The sequence below is a fragment of the Diabrotica virgifera genome, chromosome 2 (genome assembly GCF_917563875.1).
Source record: "Diabrotica virgifera virgifera chromosome 2, PGI_DIABVI_V3a".
NCBI lineage: Eukaryota > Metazoa > Arthropoda > Insecta > Coleoptera > Chrysomelidae > Diabrotica > Diabrotica virgifera.
Genome location: NC_065444.1, coordinates 102,098,101 through 102,115,955, shown reverse-complemented (window position 1 = coordinate 102,115,955; position 17,855 = coordinate 102,098,101). Strand labels below are relative to the sequence as shown.

The 17,855-nt window shown below is 32.6% G+C and overlaps 1 protein-coding gene across 1 annotated transcript in view; it reads left to right on the top strand.

Moving 5' to 3' along the window:
* The window catches only part of LOC114337127 (pseudouridylate synthase RPUSD2-like), a 398,024-nt gene that overhangs the window by 3,636 nt on the left and 376,533 nt on the right, over positions 1-17,855 (top strand). Inside the window, exon 2 of the mRNA XM_050643903.1 lies at positions 5,234-5,511. Within this exon, the coding sequence (XP_050499860.1) occupies positions 5,242-5,511 (270 nt within the window). The 5' untranslated portion in view covers positions 5,234-5,241. The remainder of the gene's footprint in view (positions 1-5,233; positions 5,512-17,855) is intronic.

The window sequence follows — 17,855 nt, the reverse complement described above, 5'->3', positions numbered from 1 at the left end:
GAGCGTATAGGGCTTTTCATCGATTGTCATTTGTTTCGAGCTTCTGTCATATGTTGTATAATCCGTGTATAATATTAATATACACGGATTATACGAAGTATGACAGAGGCTCGAAACAAATGACTGTGAATGAAAAGCCCTATTCTTTCATATTTCTAACTGTATTTTATTTCCATTACTTGTTGACTACTGATGACATCAATTTCTATTTTATAACTGATTGCTTCTTTTCTATATTACTACTGCTTTAGATTTCTGTTGTCAGTTCTATTGTTTTAGACTTTCTTTGACTAGTCTTTCTTGTCAATATTGGGCTGTCAATATTCAGTTGTGTGTGTAACAGAGTATTTTTACTTTTTTGTTTCCCATTCATCATCCTCTTCCTTTGTTGATTTTGATGATTTCATCCATGATTAAATTAAATAGCATAGGGCTCAAAGAGTCCCCCTGTCTTATTCCACTGCCTATGTCTAGAGATACTGTAAGTTGTCCATCTGCTCTGACTTAATTTTGTTGTTTTGATAGATGTTTCTAATAGTTTTTATGCTATTTTACTCCAGGCTGTGGGTGAAAAATAGGTCGATATCAGGATATAATTCAGGAATTTTTGAAACCTATCAGGTGTTGTAAAGGACGATGCCAGGAATAACTTATACTAAAATGTGACCAAAAATATTGTGAGCTTTTTTTTATTGCGATTTTCATTTGCTAAATTTGCAATTTTTAAAGATTTTTAATTTTGCAGCTTAGAATATTGATTCTAGAGAAAAACTTTTTAATAGAAAGTTGTAGTAAATTAAAAAACCTACAATTTGAGCTATGGTAAGTTTAATTTCGTTTATTGGTTATTGCAAAACAGCCTGCGAAAGGTCCAAAATGGACGTTTTTTATAATTGCGTTATTTATTGTATAAATAATTTTTTTATTTTTTAAAGCTTTAAAATGAAGATCTTTCAATTCCAAACATAAAAAAAAATTGTAAGGCCGGATTAACGAATTTGTTGCTTAGATATTATAAATTGTTTATCCCAAGAGGTCAAATGTCGAAGGCTATAACTTTTGAAAAAAAAAATCGTAGGGAGTTGGTGAAACATCCAATCTCCTTCTAAAGAGTTATATTTTCATACTCTGAGTTAAATAAATGCGTAAAACATTTTTATACCTCTAATCTTTGGGTTTGAAAATAAGGGGGCAAATTTCGTTATAAACATTTAGAGCTGAAGTGGCCTTGTACATCCTATGAGTTTCTAACTTACAGATTATTGTTGCTGAAGACGAAACGAAGATTTATAAAAAAGCAAAAATTTTCTACCACCAACTGAAGCCGAGATAATTGTTTCTTTTTTCTTAAATCGTAGTGCCTTTATTTATAACAATTAAGAAATTATTGTACAGTCATTGACTAAAGAAAGACTTATATTATCTTAAAATAAAAATTATTAGAAAATATAGGTACATTTAATTATTAAAAATTATTTTTAAAATCGGTGCTTTTGCGAGCGGCCGAATTTTGCAAATCGCCCGGCTCGCTTCAAATCCGCGCGCTCGGAAAATTTTTACGTAACGTATTAAATTTTGACCGAAGACAGTTTAATAATATTACCATTATAATATAGTCTATTTACCACTGTATTTTTTTTCTTGATAAACTTTTATATGTGAAATCTCATTTCTGAAGAAATAATATTACAAAAATGATACAATTATATGAAATATATATCTATATTTTTAATCTTTTCATTGTTATGTAAATATAATAATAATAATGTTACTTCTTATTATACAATATAAAACTTTTTCTTCTTGAAGTGACTATCCGTTTTGGATGTTGGCGACCATAATGGCAATCTGTACTTGCACACTAAATCGGTACTGCTGCTCTAAAAAGATTTGTAGTTGTTGTGTTGAATGACGTACGTAAATTTTCTAGCAAGGTAATCCTTCGCCTTTCTGGTTCTCAGTTTCCAAATGGGGTTTGCCAAATTGCCATGATGGTCGCCAACATCCAAAACGGATAGTCACTACAAGAAGAAAAAGTTTTGTATTGTATAATAAGAAGTAACATTATTATTATATTTATATAACAATGAAAAAATTAAAAATATAGTTATATATTTCATATATATGTACTTATAATTTTTGTAATATTATTTCTTCAGAAATGAGATTTCACATATAAAAGTTTATCAAGAAAAACAAATACAGTGGTAAATAGACTGTATATTATAATGGTAATATTATTAAATTGTTTTCGGTCAAAATTTAATACAAGTTACGTAAAAATTTTCCGAGCGCGCGGATTTGAAGCGAGCCGGGCGATTTGCAAAATTCGGCCGCTCGCAAAAGCACCGATTTTAAAAATAATTTTTAATAATTAAATGTAACTATATTTTATAACAATTTTTATTTTAAGATAATATAAGTCTTTCTTTAGTCAATGACTAAAATAATTTCTTAATTATTATAAATAAAGGCACTACGATTTAAGAAAAAAGAAACAATTATCTCGGCTTCAGTTGGTTGTAGAAAATTTTTATTTTTTTATAAATCTTCGTTTCGTCTTCAGCAACAATAATCTGCAAGTTAAAAACTCATAGGATGTACAGAGCCGCTTCAGCTCTAAATGTTTATAACGAAATTTGCCCCCTTATTTTCAAACCCAACATTTAGCTCGGCTTCAGTTGGTCGTAGAAATTTTTTATTTTTTATAAATATTCGTTTCGTCTTCAGCAACAATAATCTGTAAGTTAAAAACTCATAGGATGTACAGGGCCGCTTCAGCTCTAAATGTTTATAACGAAATTTGATCCCTTATTTTCAAACCCAAAAATTAGAGGTTTAAAAATGTTTTACGCATTTATTTACATCAGAGTTTGAAAATATAACTCTTTAGAAGGAGATTGGATGTTTCACCAACTCTCTACGATTTTTTTTTTTCAAAAAGTTATAGCCTTCGACATTTGACCTCTTGGGATAAACAATTTATAATATCTAAGCAACAAATTCGTTAATATGGCCTTACAATTTTTTTTATGTTTGGAATTGAAAGATCTTCATTTTAAAGCTTTAAAAAATAAAAAAAATTATTTGTACAATAAATACCGCAATTGTAAAAAACGGCCATTTTGGACCTTTCGTAGGCTGTTTTGCAATAACCAATAAACGAAATTAAACTTACCATAGCCCAAATTGTAGGTTTTTTAATTTACTACAACTTTCTATTAAAAAGTTTTTCTCTAGAATCAATATCCTAAACTGCAAAATTAAAAATCTTTAACAGTTGCAAATTTAACAAATGAAAATCGCAATAAAAAAAAGGTCACAATATTTTTGGTCACATTTTAGTAGAAGTTATTCCTGGCATCGTCTTTTACAACACCTGATAGGTTTCAAAAATTCCTGAATTATATCACGTTTTTTCACCCACAGCCTGGGGTATTTAGGGAAAATTCTGTATTATACAGAAGATCGATTACATCTTTGAGTCTTATAGCGTCAAATGCTTTCTTTAAGTCAATCAGACACAGAAATGCTAGTCTATTATACACTACTGATTGTTCAGTAATTTGCTTTATACGAATATTGCGTCTGTACATGATCTTCCAGTACAATCACCCTGTTGTTTGTCTGCTACACTTACCATCTGATTCATTAGTTCTTGCAGAATTTTAATTGGAAGTTTCAGGGTAAACTTTGAAAAAGTTTATACTGTTGTAGTTTTGTGGCTGTATTTTATCTCCTTTTTTTAATAGTTCGCTAATTAGTTCACTTGTCCTCCATTCTTCTGGTATTTTATTGTGTTTTATTATAATTTTCTTAATTAATGTTGTTAATTGCTTCTGTCATTGCTGCTCCACAATATTTCAGTAATTCATTTGGTATTCCGTCTTTACCTGCAGCTTCTGTTCTTCAACTTTTTAGAGTATTTTTTAAACTGTCTGCACATTTATATTCAGCCGTGTGATGGATGACCGAAGTTATCGTTAACGTAAAGTTATCCTGTAGTTATGTTATAATCCTCGAATTGGTGTGATGTATCATACTTAACTGAACTACTTGCGTTATTTCTTGACAGTTCTTGAGTTATCTGGTATATCAACTGTCACTTTATAACGCGACGTTATACCTCAAGTTATGAGATAACTCTGTAGTTATGTAAGGATATGTAAGGTTAGTTCATCTTTTGACTTGTTTTTAGATAGAAATCAAGTGAATATTCAACGAAGAACGCTGCTTCATATTGTCCTAGGATTTTGTGCGGCATGTTATCAATTTATTATCAAATATAAAGCAGTGCAAAATTAAAAATATCAAAAAAATAGACTTTAAATAACAATTAAAAGCCCGTAGGTAATAATACGATTAAAATAATAATTAACAATAAAAAGTAAAGCTAATAATTTAAGAATAGAAAGGTAATACAATTTTAAAAATCATACAAAAATCAACTCAAGATATAATTGTTGAATATAAGTTGAAATTTATGAACATATGGGTATCGTCCCATCTTGTCAAGCCTGAGGAATGTTCCGATCAATCTCTCGCGCTCACTCCAACTTGTACTATTTCTACATAAGGTTCTCTTTGTTACTTCACACTTTGTTAGTCAAATGTTATTTCTCTTTTTTAACGTTGAAGAAATGACTATCTCATAGCGGCGACAGATACATCACACCAAATTTACGTAAATAGTTATGGGGCACGTTATCCCTGAAAGTTATCTTAACTTTAACTCAAACGTTAAAGATAACTTCGGTCATCCATCACACGGCTGATTATTTTCTCCGTTTGTGATTATTTCTGGTGTTTTCAGTTCTAGCGTCATTTGTTCTCCTTCTGCATAGAGGCTCATAGAGCTGTTTTAGATAGTCACCCCATGTATCATTTTATATGTATTTTGGTTCTATCATTCTTTGGCCTCTTATAAAGCGCCATATTTCATTTAAAATACGTTGCCAATGATCATTTTTTATTATTCTTTTGTGTTTTGTTTCTTATTGTCTTGATTAGTCTATGCCTTTTATGTTTTGGTTGAAATGTATTTCAGATAAGCTTTTTTTTTTATACATTTTTCCTTCGTTTCTGTAAAAACCTTGGAGTTCTTCGCCTTGGAAATAATTTATTTTTATTTATACTTCTTTCACCAATAACTTCCTTGGTTGAGGCTAACTTGTTTGTTAGATTAGTTTTTGCCAATAGTTTGTATTATATTATTTATTTTTGAACTATTCAGATACCACTATGAGTAAAAGAAAAATAGAGGACACTACCAATCCTCCAGAAACAAATCTAGAAACAAAATCGGTTAAATTATCAGAGGATGTAGTAGACAGTAGTGGTAAAGAAGTACATAATTTGGACAACTCAGAGATTTGTGATTCAAAAATAGTTAGTTTAACTGACTGTATAGAAAGTGATAATACAAAATCTACCAACACTGCTGCTGATGAAGAGTTGCAAAGACACCTTAGGGAAAGATTGGAGAATAGTAGTGAGGAGTCAAAACCTAAGGTTAGTATTAAAATGTCTACAATGTAGAGAAAACTTTGCAACAATACATTTACTTTATGTGTACATAATTTTATATTTACTTTGTTTTACCTTCTATACCATTTTTCTTTATTATTCTTCTAAGTGTCTGTGTTTTTTCAAATAAAATCTGTTTGTTGTCTTTGCTAATACTGATTGTTCTTTTTTACAAAGAGGTTTTTATTATCATAGTAATGATGAACCAAAGTCTAATGTTATGTAAATATTATCAAAAAATTATTAAAATTAAATAATATTATTATTAAATTATTATCAAAACATATTTTTATAACATAAAGAATAAATCATTCTACTTACTCTATGTAGTACGTTATTTCACGGTTTTTGCTGTAAATTTTAAAGAACCGCTTGGATTGACATGAAATTTGGCATATGCATAGCTAATATGTCATAGAAAAAAAGTGATATCGTGCCGATGTGTGCTTTTGCCCCCGAGAGGGGGCGAAAATCACCCCCTTCGGGGGGTGAAAAAATATATGTCGAAAATAAGTCCGGAAATGGATAAACTGACTAATTTTAAGCAACTTTTGTTCTATAGAGATTTTTAGCCAAGTCAATACTTTTCGAGTTATCTGCGAGTAAATATGTTCATTTTTCAATAAAATAACCACGTTTTTAGACGGGTTTTCGCAAATAATTCAAAAAGTAAATATTTTATCGGAAAAAATGTTCTTAGAAAAGATATAGCCTCTAAAATTAAAAAAAAAATGTTGTATGCATAAGGTCTGTAGACCTAGCAGAACGAGAGTTATAGCTAATGAAAAATAGGGCTATATTCGCCAAATTCCGAATAGAATGTTTCATCGTGAAATATCCAAAAAATGAAGCACTTTTTGGGGAAAACTCATTATAACTTTTTTAAAGTATTTAAAAAAAGCTTTTTCTGTTTTTAAAAAAAGTTTCTAGTATAAATTTAACCAAGTTACACTAAAAATAAAGTTGGTACCTTTTGTTTTGGCAAAATAAAATCGGGAAGATCATCCCTTAATTAGCAACTTCAATGAAATTAATCGTTACCGCTTCACAAGTTACTTTACTTATGTTATATTTATATGATCTGTAAGTTTCATGGATTTAAAGTGCTTATTTTTGAAAAAATTCAGTTTTAAAGTAAAATTTTTAATTTTGAAAAAAATATTTTTTTCAAAATAACTTAAAAATTGTTAGAGATGCCAAAAGTCTCAAACAATAAAAAAATTGTGCTTTGCTTTTCTGAATATTTTGTTTTTTTGTTTTTCTGTAAGACAAAAATTGGTTAAGATTTGGTGTTTCTGAATTTGCTTACACTCGTGATTAGTGACTCGTTCAAGCCTTTTTAACTGCAGCCCTTTCAAAAATAAGGAGTTTAAACCGACGCAACTTACGGATCATATAAAAACAATATAAACACGAGTAAAAAACTTGTGAAGTGGTAACGATTAAGTTCATTTGAGATGCCAATTAGGGGCTGGTTTTCCCGATTTTTTTACCGAAGTAAAGGGACCAATTTTATTTTAAGCGTAACTCGTTTACTTTTGATGCTAGAATTTTTTTTTATAAAACCAAAATAAAGATTTTTTTAAACACTTTAGAAAAGTTATGATTAGTTTTCCCCAAAAAGTGCTTAATTTTTTGGTTATTTCAGGTTAAAATATTCGATTTGGAATTTGACGAATATGAACCTATTTTTTATTAGCTATAACTCTGTTTTTACTAGGTATAGAGACCTAATATATATACCTACCACTTTTTTCAATTTTTTACAGGCTATATTTTTGCTAAAAATGTTTTTTTCAACCAAATACCTACTTTTTGAGTTATTTACGAAAAACCATCTAAAAACGTGGTTATTTTGTTGGAAAATGAACATATTCACTCGCAAATAACTCGAAAACTATTATTGACTTGGTGAAAAAACTCTATAGAACGAAAGTTGCTTAGAATTAGTCAGTTTACCAAGTTCTGGACTTATTTTGGAAATATATATTTTCACCCCCGGGAGGGGGCGAAACTCACCCCCAGGGCAAAAACACACATCGGCACAATATCACTTTTTTCCTTTGACTGATTAGCTATGTTTCCTCAGCTATGTTAGTACTGTTTCCTCATCTTACCTTGATCTATCCACTAATTAGGCCATCTAATTTTAATTTCAAATTGCTTTTCAGGTAAGTTTCTAATATTCTCAGGTAGAACATTAAAACATTTTATTGCCCACTAATCTGGTCCATTTTGACACCTTTTCAAACACCAATATGCTGGTATCATATTCTGCTTGGGCCTAGTATCGTAGCTGTTCATGACTTCCATAGAGATTGATATTCCTCTTCATGAATCGAAGATGTTCTGAAATGTACTGTGCTGATACAGTAAGAATTCCCAATCTTTCATAAGCCTGACGACAGGTCTCTCTAAATCTCTAACCAGTAAATCTCTAATTTTGGATCCAAAAGAACTCCTAAAAATCCATTATTGCCAACTTCTTCATTCATGTCATCCACATCTCATATTGTGAAAATCACTTGTCTAGTTTTATTGTTGTTCAGAACCAGCCTATTTGCAGCAAACTCAGTCCTGTGTCTTGCCACCATAAAATCCTCCAGCATATCCTCAATATTATCAGCTGTGTAGGCTACCATAGTGTCATCTGCAAAGAGTGTATATTCAGCGTTATGTTTCATGTTTGGAAGATCGTTAATATAAATAAAAAATAAAATATTAGTATAATAAAAGTGAAAGAAATGTATATTTGTTATAAAAATATTTTATCGCCAACTGTCACTAAAGTCATTCATTATTGTACTCATTTGCCCTCATTTGCGGCAGTAAGGTAACACTTTATTGTACTGAAAGAAGAATTTTACTTTACCTGCCGCGATTAATCGGAATTGAATGTAAGTGGTCGATGGCAGTAATCGATTATTTATTTGAGTTAACTTACAATTTATTTACTTTAATTATTAAAAATATTGTACAAAATTTACGACATTGTTAATTAAATTAATGTCGAAAAGTGAAATTCTGTAGTATTTTGTAGTTATATTCATATAAAATAAATCAACACTTTACCGATTTAGAATTATTCAATATTGATAACTATCGATTAAAAATCGAAAGCGGCCATGATGCAGAAGTCACCTGTCATCACTGTCATAAAATTTTTATTACGTCTAAAATTTTAAAAAAATTCTTAAATTTTAAATAATTGTAAGTAAGTACTAAAACCAATATCAAATTGCTGGCGATAAAATTTTGTATGCACTACGTCAATAAAGACTCTTTATCGAACTCGTATGTTATTCGCCTCGCTCGCTAGGCTCGCTCGGCTCATATTATCAGACTCGTTCCATAAAGAGTAACTTTACTGACTTGGTACATTAAAAATAACTATTACATTCATGTAAAACATGTATTTCTGTCCTTTTGATTTTACTATTATCTCTTTTTTTTGGGCCTCACCTATCCGTTGTTCAATATTCCAGGTACTTCTAGGTACTAGGTACTACTTTTTCATGTCCAGAAAACTGTAGTTTCTGAGCCCAGTATTGGGCTGTGTCCAATGTTAGTTAATTAGCTGGTGTTGGTTTTGATGTTCAGTGCTACGCCAGTTCATAAGTGCTTCAGCATGCACCATGTCAACTTGAAATCTGCTTTGTCGTCTAACAAGGTACCAAGGACCCGCTTTCTTGATTTTAATCTGCCAGGATATGGTTCATGCCCAAAATGGGCGTGGAGGTTGTCAAAGGTTTGTGGGCCGTTTTGCGGAATATGAGGGTTCTGAACTATAGAGTTTATGCAGAGAGGTTGGCCTCATGCTGGCGTTTACTTTCTTGGCGTGCGCATAGGAGGCCTATCATTGTTTGGGTGAGTTGATTGTTCTTAACAGTTAGAAAATGATTTAAGTGAAGGAATACTTTTATTTTTTATCTCATAAACATTAAAATGAGTACTTATTTTTTTTTACTTGTAGCATTAAAATTCGATTTTGGCTTATCTTTTGATTAGTACCATTGTTTTAAAATACCCTATATAAACAATGTTAGTACCATTGATTTTTCCCACTCAGCATTTGAACATAATACTAAACTTTGATCTGCTAGATGTACAAAATTTGCAAATTTTTATCTCAGAAATGGTATAGGTACTTTCCTTCGGATTTCCGATTCTTTTACTTGTACTCTTTGAATTTTCATTCCTTTTAGTCCATACGACAGCTTTGATCAATGTTTACTAGAGTATAGAGGTATCTTTCGATCTTTTATGTTACACATGTACAAAGAAACTTATATGGAATCATCTGATATTTTTTATTATTTTAAGCGAATTAAAGATAAATTTAATTTTCTTTTATTGCACCTCTCCGGAGCCTAACTACAGGATATAGTACCAAATCAACATACCTATGAGCTATTAAAGTTAGTTGGATGAAAATTAAAGGACTTTTTGTACAGATCATAATTCCTGCCCAAAACATGACCCTTCCTCGCCCTCTAAGTAGGTACATCGTTAATCACCTGATTTTATATAACCTACTTTCGTTTGAAAATAGCACACTTTTCCAATTTCCAATGTTACAGTCTTGGTGTTGAAGACACCAATTTACGTGATCAATCTCGTGCTGCCTGATTAACTCGGGATTCCGTAACTTTCTCCTGCTATATATTCCTTGGGCACAGCAACTCTTCTTCTTATCGGTTCAACTAAAATACTTACACATACTGTATATACTTCGTCTAATTTACTAACCGTTGCACGTCATCTGCGTCATAGCCTGTGACGTCACATGGTACCAACACGAAATATTTAGGCGGTAGGTGTGTTCTTTTTAGAATCATTTTGCCTAGTACACTGGAATTAGAGCCACTAGACATATGTTATTATATACGCGTATAAATAATATTTGACGATTTCTATTAATGTTAACCTAAAGAAATACACAATATGTTTCATTGAATTTGTATAAATGGATTTTAACGCGTTTTTATGAAGCAGATTTGTTCGGAACACACTGTAACTGTAATCGAACGAAGGTGACATTTTAGAATAAATTGGTAACATTTATTCGACAGTTGCGGTGATGACACTTCATATTTGTTTATATACTTTACTATAATAGACCAGGGCATTTAGCACTAAAAACACCCGAATAAATAAATTTTTAAATACAGCACCTAGAGACTTGCAGTTTTTTGCATTATGTTCAGGATGACGTCAGGAAAAAAGTCTACTATTAAAAAATGGATGGAAATGCATAATTGCACTGTAAAGTGCATAAAATGCATCCAAAATTGCATAATTATAAAAATAAAGTCAAAATCAGTACATATATTAAGAAACAAAATTTATTATTTGGGGGGTTTTTGGGGTCGCTGAATACGATTACGCCATCAGAACTGATCCCCGGATCACCTGGTGCCCAAGGTCACGACAAGAGAAGTCATCTTCTGGAGTTTCGATGGTTTTCGGCATTAAATCGATGCAAACGGATTACTCACGGGTTTTAGGGGTCGCTAAATACGAATATGATATCACAATTGACCTCCGGAGTACCTGGTGCCCAGGTTCGCTACTAAGGCACGTCATCTTCTGGAGTTTCGAGGGATTTCGGCACTAAATTGATGTAACTGGACTACTCGGGGGGTTTTTGAGGTGGTTAAACACGAATATGCCATCAGGATAGACCTTAGGATCACCTCGTGCCCAAGGCCACTGTAAGGGACGTCATCTTCTGGAGTTTCGAGGGCTTTCAGTAACAAATTGATGCAAACGGATTACTCACGGGTTTTTGAAGTCGCTAAACACGAATATGCCATCAACACCGACTCCCTGTGCACCTGAAGCCCAGCTCACTGCAAGGGACGTCATCTTCTGGAGTTTCGAGGTCTTTCGGTAATAAATTGATGCAAACGGATTACTTACGTGTTTTTGGAGTTGCTGAACACGAATATGATATCAGAATTGAACTCCAAAGAATCTGGTGCGCAGGATAGCTTCTAGGGCACGTCATCTTCTGGAGTTTCGAGGGTTTTCGGCATAAAATGGATGCAAATGGATTACTCGGGGGGTTGTTGAGGTCGCTAAACACGAATTTGCCATTAGAACAGACCCATGGAGCACCTGGTGCACAGGGTCACTGCAAGGGACGTCATCTTCTGGAGTTTCGAGAAATTTCGTCATTAAATTGATGCAAATGGATTACTGAGGGGTTCTTGAGGTCGCTAAATACGAATATGCCATCAGAACCGAATCCCGGAGACCTGGTGCCCAAGGTTATTGCTAGGGGCGTCATCTTCTGGAGCTTCCAGATTCTTCGGTACTAAATTGATGCAAACGGATTACTCATAGATTTTTGGGGTTGCTGAACGCGAATACGCCATCAGATCTTATACTCGGAGCACCTGGTGCCTAAGGCAGGTCATCTTCTGAAGTTCCGAGTGTTTTTGGCATTCAATTGATGCAAACGGATTACTTACTAGTCGGATTTTGGAGCTGTTGAACACGATTGCGTCATCAGAACAGACACCAGTGCACCTGGTACCTAGGGCACGTCATCTTCTGGAGTTTCGAGGGTTTTCGATACTTAATTGATGCAAATGGATTACTCATGGGTTTTTGCGATTTCTGAACATAAATACGCCATCGGAACATACACCGGAGCACTTGGTGCCTAAGGCACGTTATCTTCTGTAGTTTTCGATACTAGATTAGTGCAAACCGATTACTCTTGAGTTTGTGGGGTTGCTGAACATGAATATGCCATCAAACCCAACCCACGCAGCATCTGGTGTCTAAAGCAGGCCATCTTCTGGATTTTCGAGTGTTTTCGGTACTAAATTGATGAAAACGGACTACTCATCGGTTTCTGTGGTACCTGAACAAGAAAACGCCATCAAAAAAGACACCGAAGCACCTGGTGCCTAAAGCACGCTATCTTTTGGAGTTTCGAGAGTTTTCGGTACTAAATTGATGAAAAATGGATTACTTTTTGACAACGTGCAATGAAGTAGACACTTCTGTTGTATGTAGGCATATGAATTTATTAAAATTATTAAAATTTATCCACCAGGTAGTTGAAGTACAAAACGTTTTCGGTCAAACTGACCATCATCAGTGTAGACCTGCAAATAAGTGAACCACTAAGATTAAAAAGCAAAAGGGTTAAATTTTGACAGTTGAAAAAAATTAGAAAATGTGGTTACTTATGTCCAGTGTACAAGTAATTGTAACTAGCCACTTCAATAGGTGCAAAAACCTCTAAATTATATTATTGTTACATTCTACATTAAAAAGTAGTCGACATTAAGTCGATGTCTTAAGATTTTAAAGATCACTAGTCGGTGATCTGTGGTCGGTAGTCGACCACATGTTAGTGTTTACCGACCTCAAAAACCCCCGAGTAATTTATTTTCATCAATTTAGTGCCGAAATTCCTTAAAACTTCAGATGATGACGTCCCTTGTAATGACCTTGGGCACCAGGTGCACAGGGGGCCGGTTGTGATAGCATATTCGTGTTTAGCGTCCTCAAAAACCCTCCAGTAATCCAGTTGCATCAATTAAATGCCGAAAGCCCTCGAAACCCCAGAAGATCATGTGTCCTAATAGCGACCCTGCGCACCAGGTATTCCGAAGTTCAATTATGATGGCATATTCATGTTTAGCGACCCCAAAAACCCGTAAGTGATCCGTTTGCATCAATTTAATGCTGAAAACACTCGAAACTCCAGAAGATTACGTGCCTTAGTAGCGATCCTGGGCACCAGGTACTCCGGAATGAATTCAATTCGTGTTTGACGACCTCAAAAACCCCCGAGTAATCCGTTTGCACCAATTTAATACCGAAAACCCTCGAGAGTCCAGAAGATGACGTCCCTTGCAGTGACCTTGGGCACCAGGTGATCCAGAGATCTCTCTGATGGCATATTCGTGTTTAACCACCTCAAAAATCCCCCGAATAGTCCAGTTGCATCAATTTAGTGCCGAAATCCCTCGATACTCCAGAAGATGACGTGCCTTAGTAGCGACCCTGGGCACCAGGTACTCCGGAGGTCAATTCTGATGGCATATTAGTACTTAGTGATCCCTAAAACACGTGAGTAATCCGTTTGCATCGATTTAACGCCGAAAACCATCGAAACTCCAGAAGATGACGTTTCTTGCACTGCCCTTGGGCACCAGGTGATCCGGGAGTCAGTTCTGATTGCCTAATCGTATTCAGTGACCACAAAAACCCCCCAAATAATAAATTTTGTTCCTTAGTATACTGATTTTGACTTTATTTTTATATTTATGCAATTTTGGATGCATTTTATGCACTTTACAGTGCAATTATGTATTTCCACATATTTTTGAATAGTAGACTTTTTTCCTGACGTCATCCTAAACATAATGCAAAAAACTGCAAGTCTCTAGGTGCTATATTTAAAAATTTATTTATTTTGTGCTAAATGCCCTCGTCTATAAGTATCTGTTTTATTATATGTACTGTTTTTATTATTTACTTTACTATAAAAAGATCCTCTACTATAAAAATATAAATTACACCTAATTTTATCACGACTTGGAATAATCGAGGTATCTGACAACTTTTTTAGTTGTTATTGTAGACATATACAAAGAAACCTACCGGCTTCATGCTAAGAATTCGGGGCCGTTTTTAATTATTAACAATGCAGTGCAAAAACGCTTGCACTGCAAATCTTAAAAGATTGTAACTTAATTTTTGTTCTCTATTTCTTAAGTTTTTACTTACAGTAGAACCCCGCAAATCCGAACCCCGCAAATCCGAACTTTCGGCAAATCCGAACCAACGGAAAGGGAAAAAAATTTTAGAAATTCAAAATAAAAATTTAAAAACATGTTTATTATGTGACTTATGTGAGAAAATAATTACGTAAGATGCTAGCTACAGTGTTAAACACTGGAACACTAATGGGTGAATAAAAGCGTGGAGTTAGACTAAACACAATCAATAAAGGAATGTGCATAATACACATTTTCCATGGTATACTATGAACGAAAACATTGAAAAAGATAAGAAACATGAGAAACATAGTGTAATCAATATCCAGATTACAAATTAAATGAATCATTTACATGGCCGAATTCCCATGTCCCGTGACGAAACAAAACTACTGGCGTTAGCGATTTAATATTTCAGTGATCTAAATATTTTTCAGCTTTAGAATATTGGAGGCATAAACGTGCGGATAGAGTTTCATAAAGGGATCGGTGGCAGTCCAAATCTTTTAAAAATCATCTTCGTTAGCTTCTTAGGCTAACTTTCGGATAATCCGAACTTTTCGGAATCCGAACAGGCTGTCCCCCCAACTAGTTCGGATTTGCGGGGTTCTACTGTATTTACATTGAATATTAATTTTTTTTGTAGTATAATCCACGTTTACAATAATTATGTGATATATTTGATTTAAAATGGATTCAGGATTTTTTTAGACTTTGGCAACTATGTCAACTTAGATCTCTGGCGTAGATAATGACGTGCAACGGTAAGTAATAGTATATTATTCAACGAGCATGTAATGATGGCTATTACTCACGATGATGAAGTTTGCGACACGAGCCGTAGGCGAGTGTCGTAATTCATCAGAGTGAGTAATAGCCATTACATGCGAGTAGAATACTATACTTTTTCTACGACCTTTTTTTAAATTTAATTAGTAAAAAATGTAATTATGAACTACTCGAGATTTAAATTATAATAATTTACAAAAATACCTAAATGCTATTTACCCCTATTACGTGGCTGAATAATTGGTTGCCTACTATTACCAAATTCTTATTTATTGTAAAAATATAACTAGAAATAGTCAATATAAGTTCTATTCGTTTCCGAAAAATTATAAGCTTAAATTTGTACCTACTGTCAGTGAATCTAATAAATAGGAAATGGCTGTTGTCGGTGGACATATTTCATATAAAATATAGTTATATTGTATATTTACATTTAACTATAATATATACCTAATATAATAATATAACTATACTAATATGTTATAACATATTTAACACAATATAACTTGAAAAATAAATATAAATAAACGTAAAAAATATACTGACATTGTTACAGTTAAAATTACTTTAAAAATTTTTCGAAGTTAATTATTGATATAAATTACAATAATTATTGTATTAAATAAACAAGTTTAAGTAATTTTATTTGCAGTTTATATACGATTATTAATATTAAAAGTGGCATGCGCCCTTGTATCTAACTTCAGCCCGTGAGTAATGACCCGTGAGTAACTTCAGCCCGTGAGTAATGAATTATTACTCACGGGTACAGTAATGGGTGCTATTATCTATGAAAAAATAGCGAATAATGAGCATATTATTAAACCGTCGTAGAAAAATTAGATTTACTGTAGCTTCCAAAAGCTGCAGGTTTCAAATACATAGTGTTTCCATATTATAAGTTTGGTTGAGTGTAATTTAAGATACACTTTTAAGTGTTTTGTGGTTTTTGCGCTACGTAGTTTTATAGTTACTGCTAAACAACATATTAAAATATATTCAGGAGGAGAATTAGAAAATAAATGTTTAGATTATGCTTTATTTTATATACACTAGGTACCTGTTAAAGTATTTACTTGTCTTGCAGAGTCAATATAATCAAGCAACTGCAGGACAAGTTCCTTGGGTCTATTTTATTCAGGTTTGTACATATGCATGGAAGTTTTTATCTTATAAAAATACCTTTATTTAAAATACTGTTAATATTAGACGCTCTCTTCTGGAAGCGAATAATTGCTTTAATATTGGTCTAGCTAGAATCATGATAACCCGAAACGTTATTATGTTGAAGACTTTTCTAATAACAGAGTTGAAATGATTATGGTTAACCAAAAAATTATACTCCCCTACTCACTACTTGCTCCTTAATAAAAAATACCTCTAAGAACAAACTTACAAAATTTTCTAACTTCTACTACTTATACATACAGTCGGAAAAATGAAAGATTAGATAGGTATGTCAAAAAGTTTGAATTTCACTTAAGAGTATAAAGTAGCTTTATTTTTAACAATATTGAAAATTGCTATTATGAAAAGTTGTTTGTAATTAAAAACTATGTTCTAGTATGCAATTACATCCTTCTAATTGATTTTTTTTAATTATGGATAACAACATTATTTGCAGTTATTTCAATTCAGATAACTCTTTTATTGTTAATTTTACGAAAAAAAGTGATTCTTAATAAAAAGTTCTGCATGGTCTAAAACCTAAAATACAACCATCGTATGTCAAATTTTATCAATTTTATACGAGGTATGTCAAAAATATGAATTTCGCTCAAGAGTAAAATACGTTTATTTTTCACAATATCGAAAATTGTTATTATGAAAAGTTATTTAGAATTAAAAACTATGTTTCAGTATGTAATTACATCCTTCTAATTGAAATATTCTGAACTATAAATAGACAATAATAATGTAAGGCATAATTACATTCGTGAGACATCCCAGAATAAGGTTCAAGAATTCGCCCACGTGAAAAGTGGGCCAAATTTTTTTAAACAATTTTTTTAATCAAATTGCAAAAATCAATATTTTGTTGCCCGGACAATTTTTTTGTAGGTTTTTTGGACCATTCTGGATAAAAAAAGGTATCTTATAATTTTTTTCTAAAGTTGATCGTTTTCGAGTTATAAGCAATTTATAATTTAAAAAAAAAAACGAAAAATGGCGATTTTCAAGGCTTATTAACTCGGTTAAAAGTTATTATTATGAAAGTCAGAAAGTGACTAAATCAAAGTTTAATGCCCTCCCTACAAGATCCCGAAGAAATTGTTGTCATTATTTTATTACTAAGCTTTTATTTTTAAGTAATAATATTGAGCGCCATGCACGTGGTAGGCGGCCGTAAATGTGAGTGCAAGTAAAATGCACAATTGGGCTGCCGGAGTGGCATCTCTCTCGCACTCAGCATTTACGGCCGGCTACCACTTGCATGGCGCTCAATATTATTACTTAAAAATAACAGCTTAGTAATAAAATAATGACAAAAATTTCTTCGGGATCTTGTAGGGGGGGGGGCATTAAGTCACTTTCTGACTTTCATAATAATAACTTTTAACCGAGTTATTAAGCCTTGAAAATCGCCATTTTTCGTTTTTTTTTTTCAATTTTAACCCGGGAGTAGTCGCGCTCACTTCTGTAACGTAGATAGTCGCGTGTGAGATTCTATCTCAAAATACGAATTTAAAACAAATTTTTATTTTGTACTATTTTTATCTGCTTTTTATATTGAAAATATGTATTTCTAACAATTTTATTAAAAAAACCTGTGTTAACGGCCACCTGCCAACATCG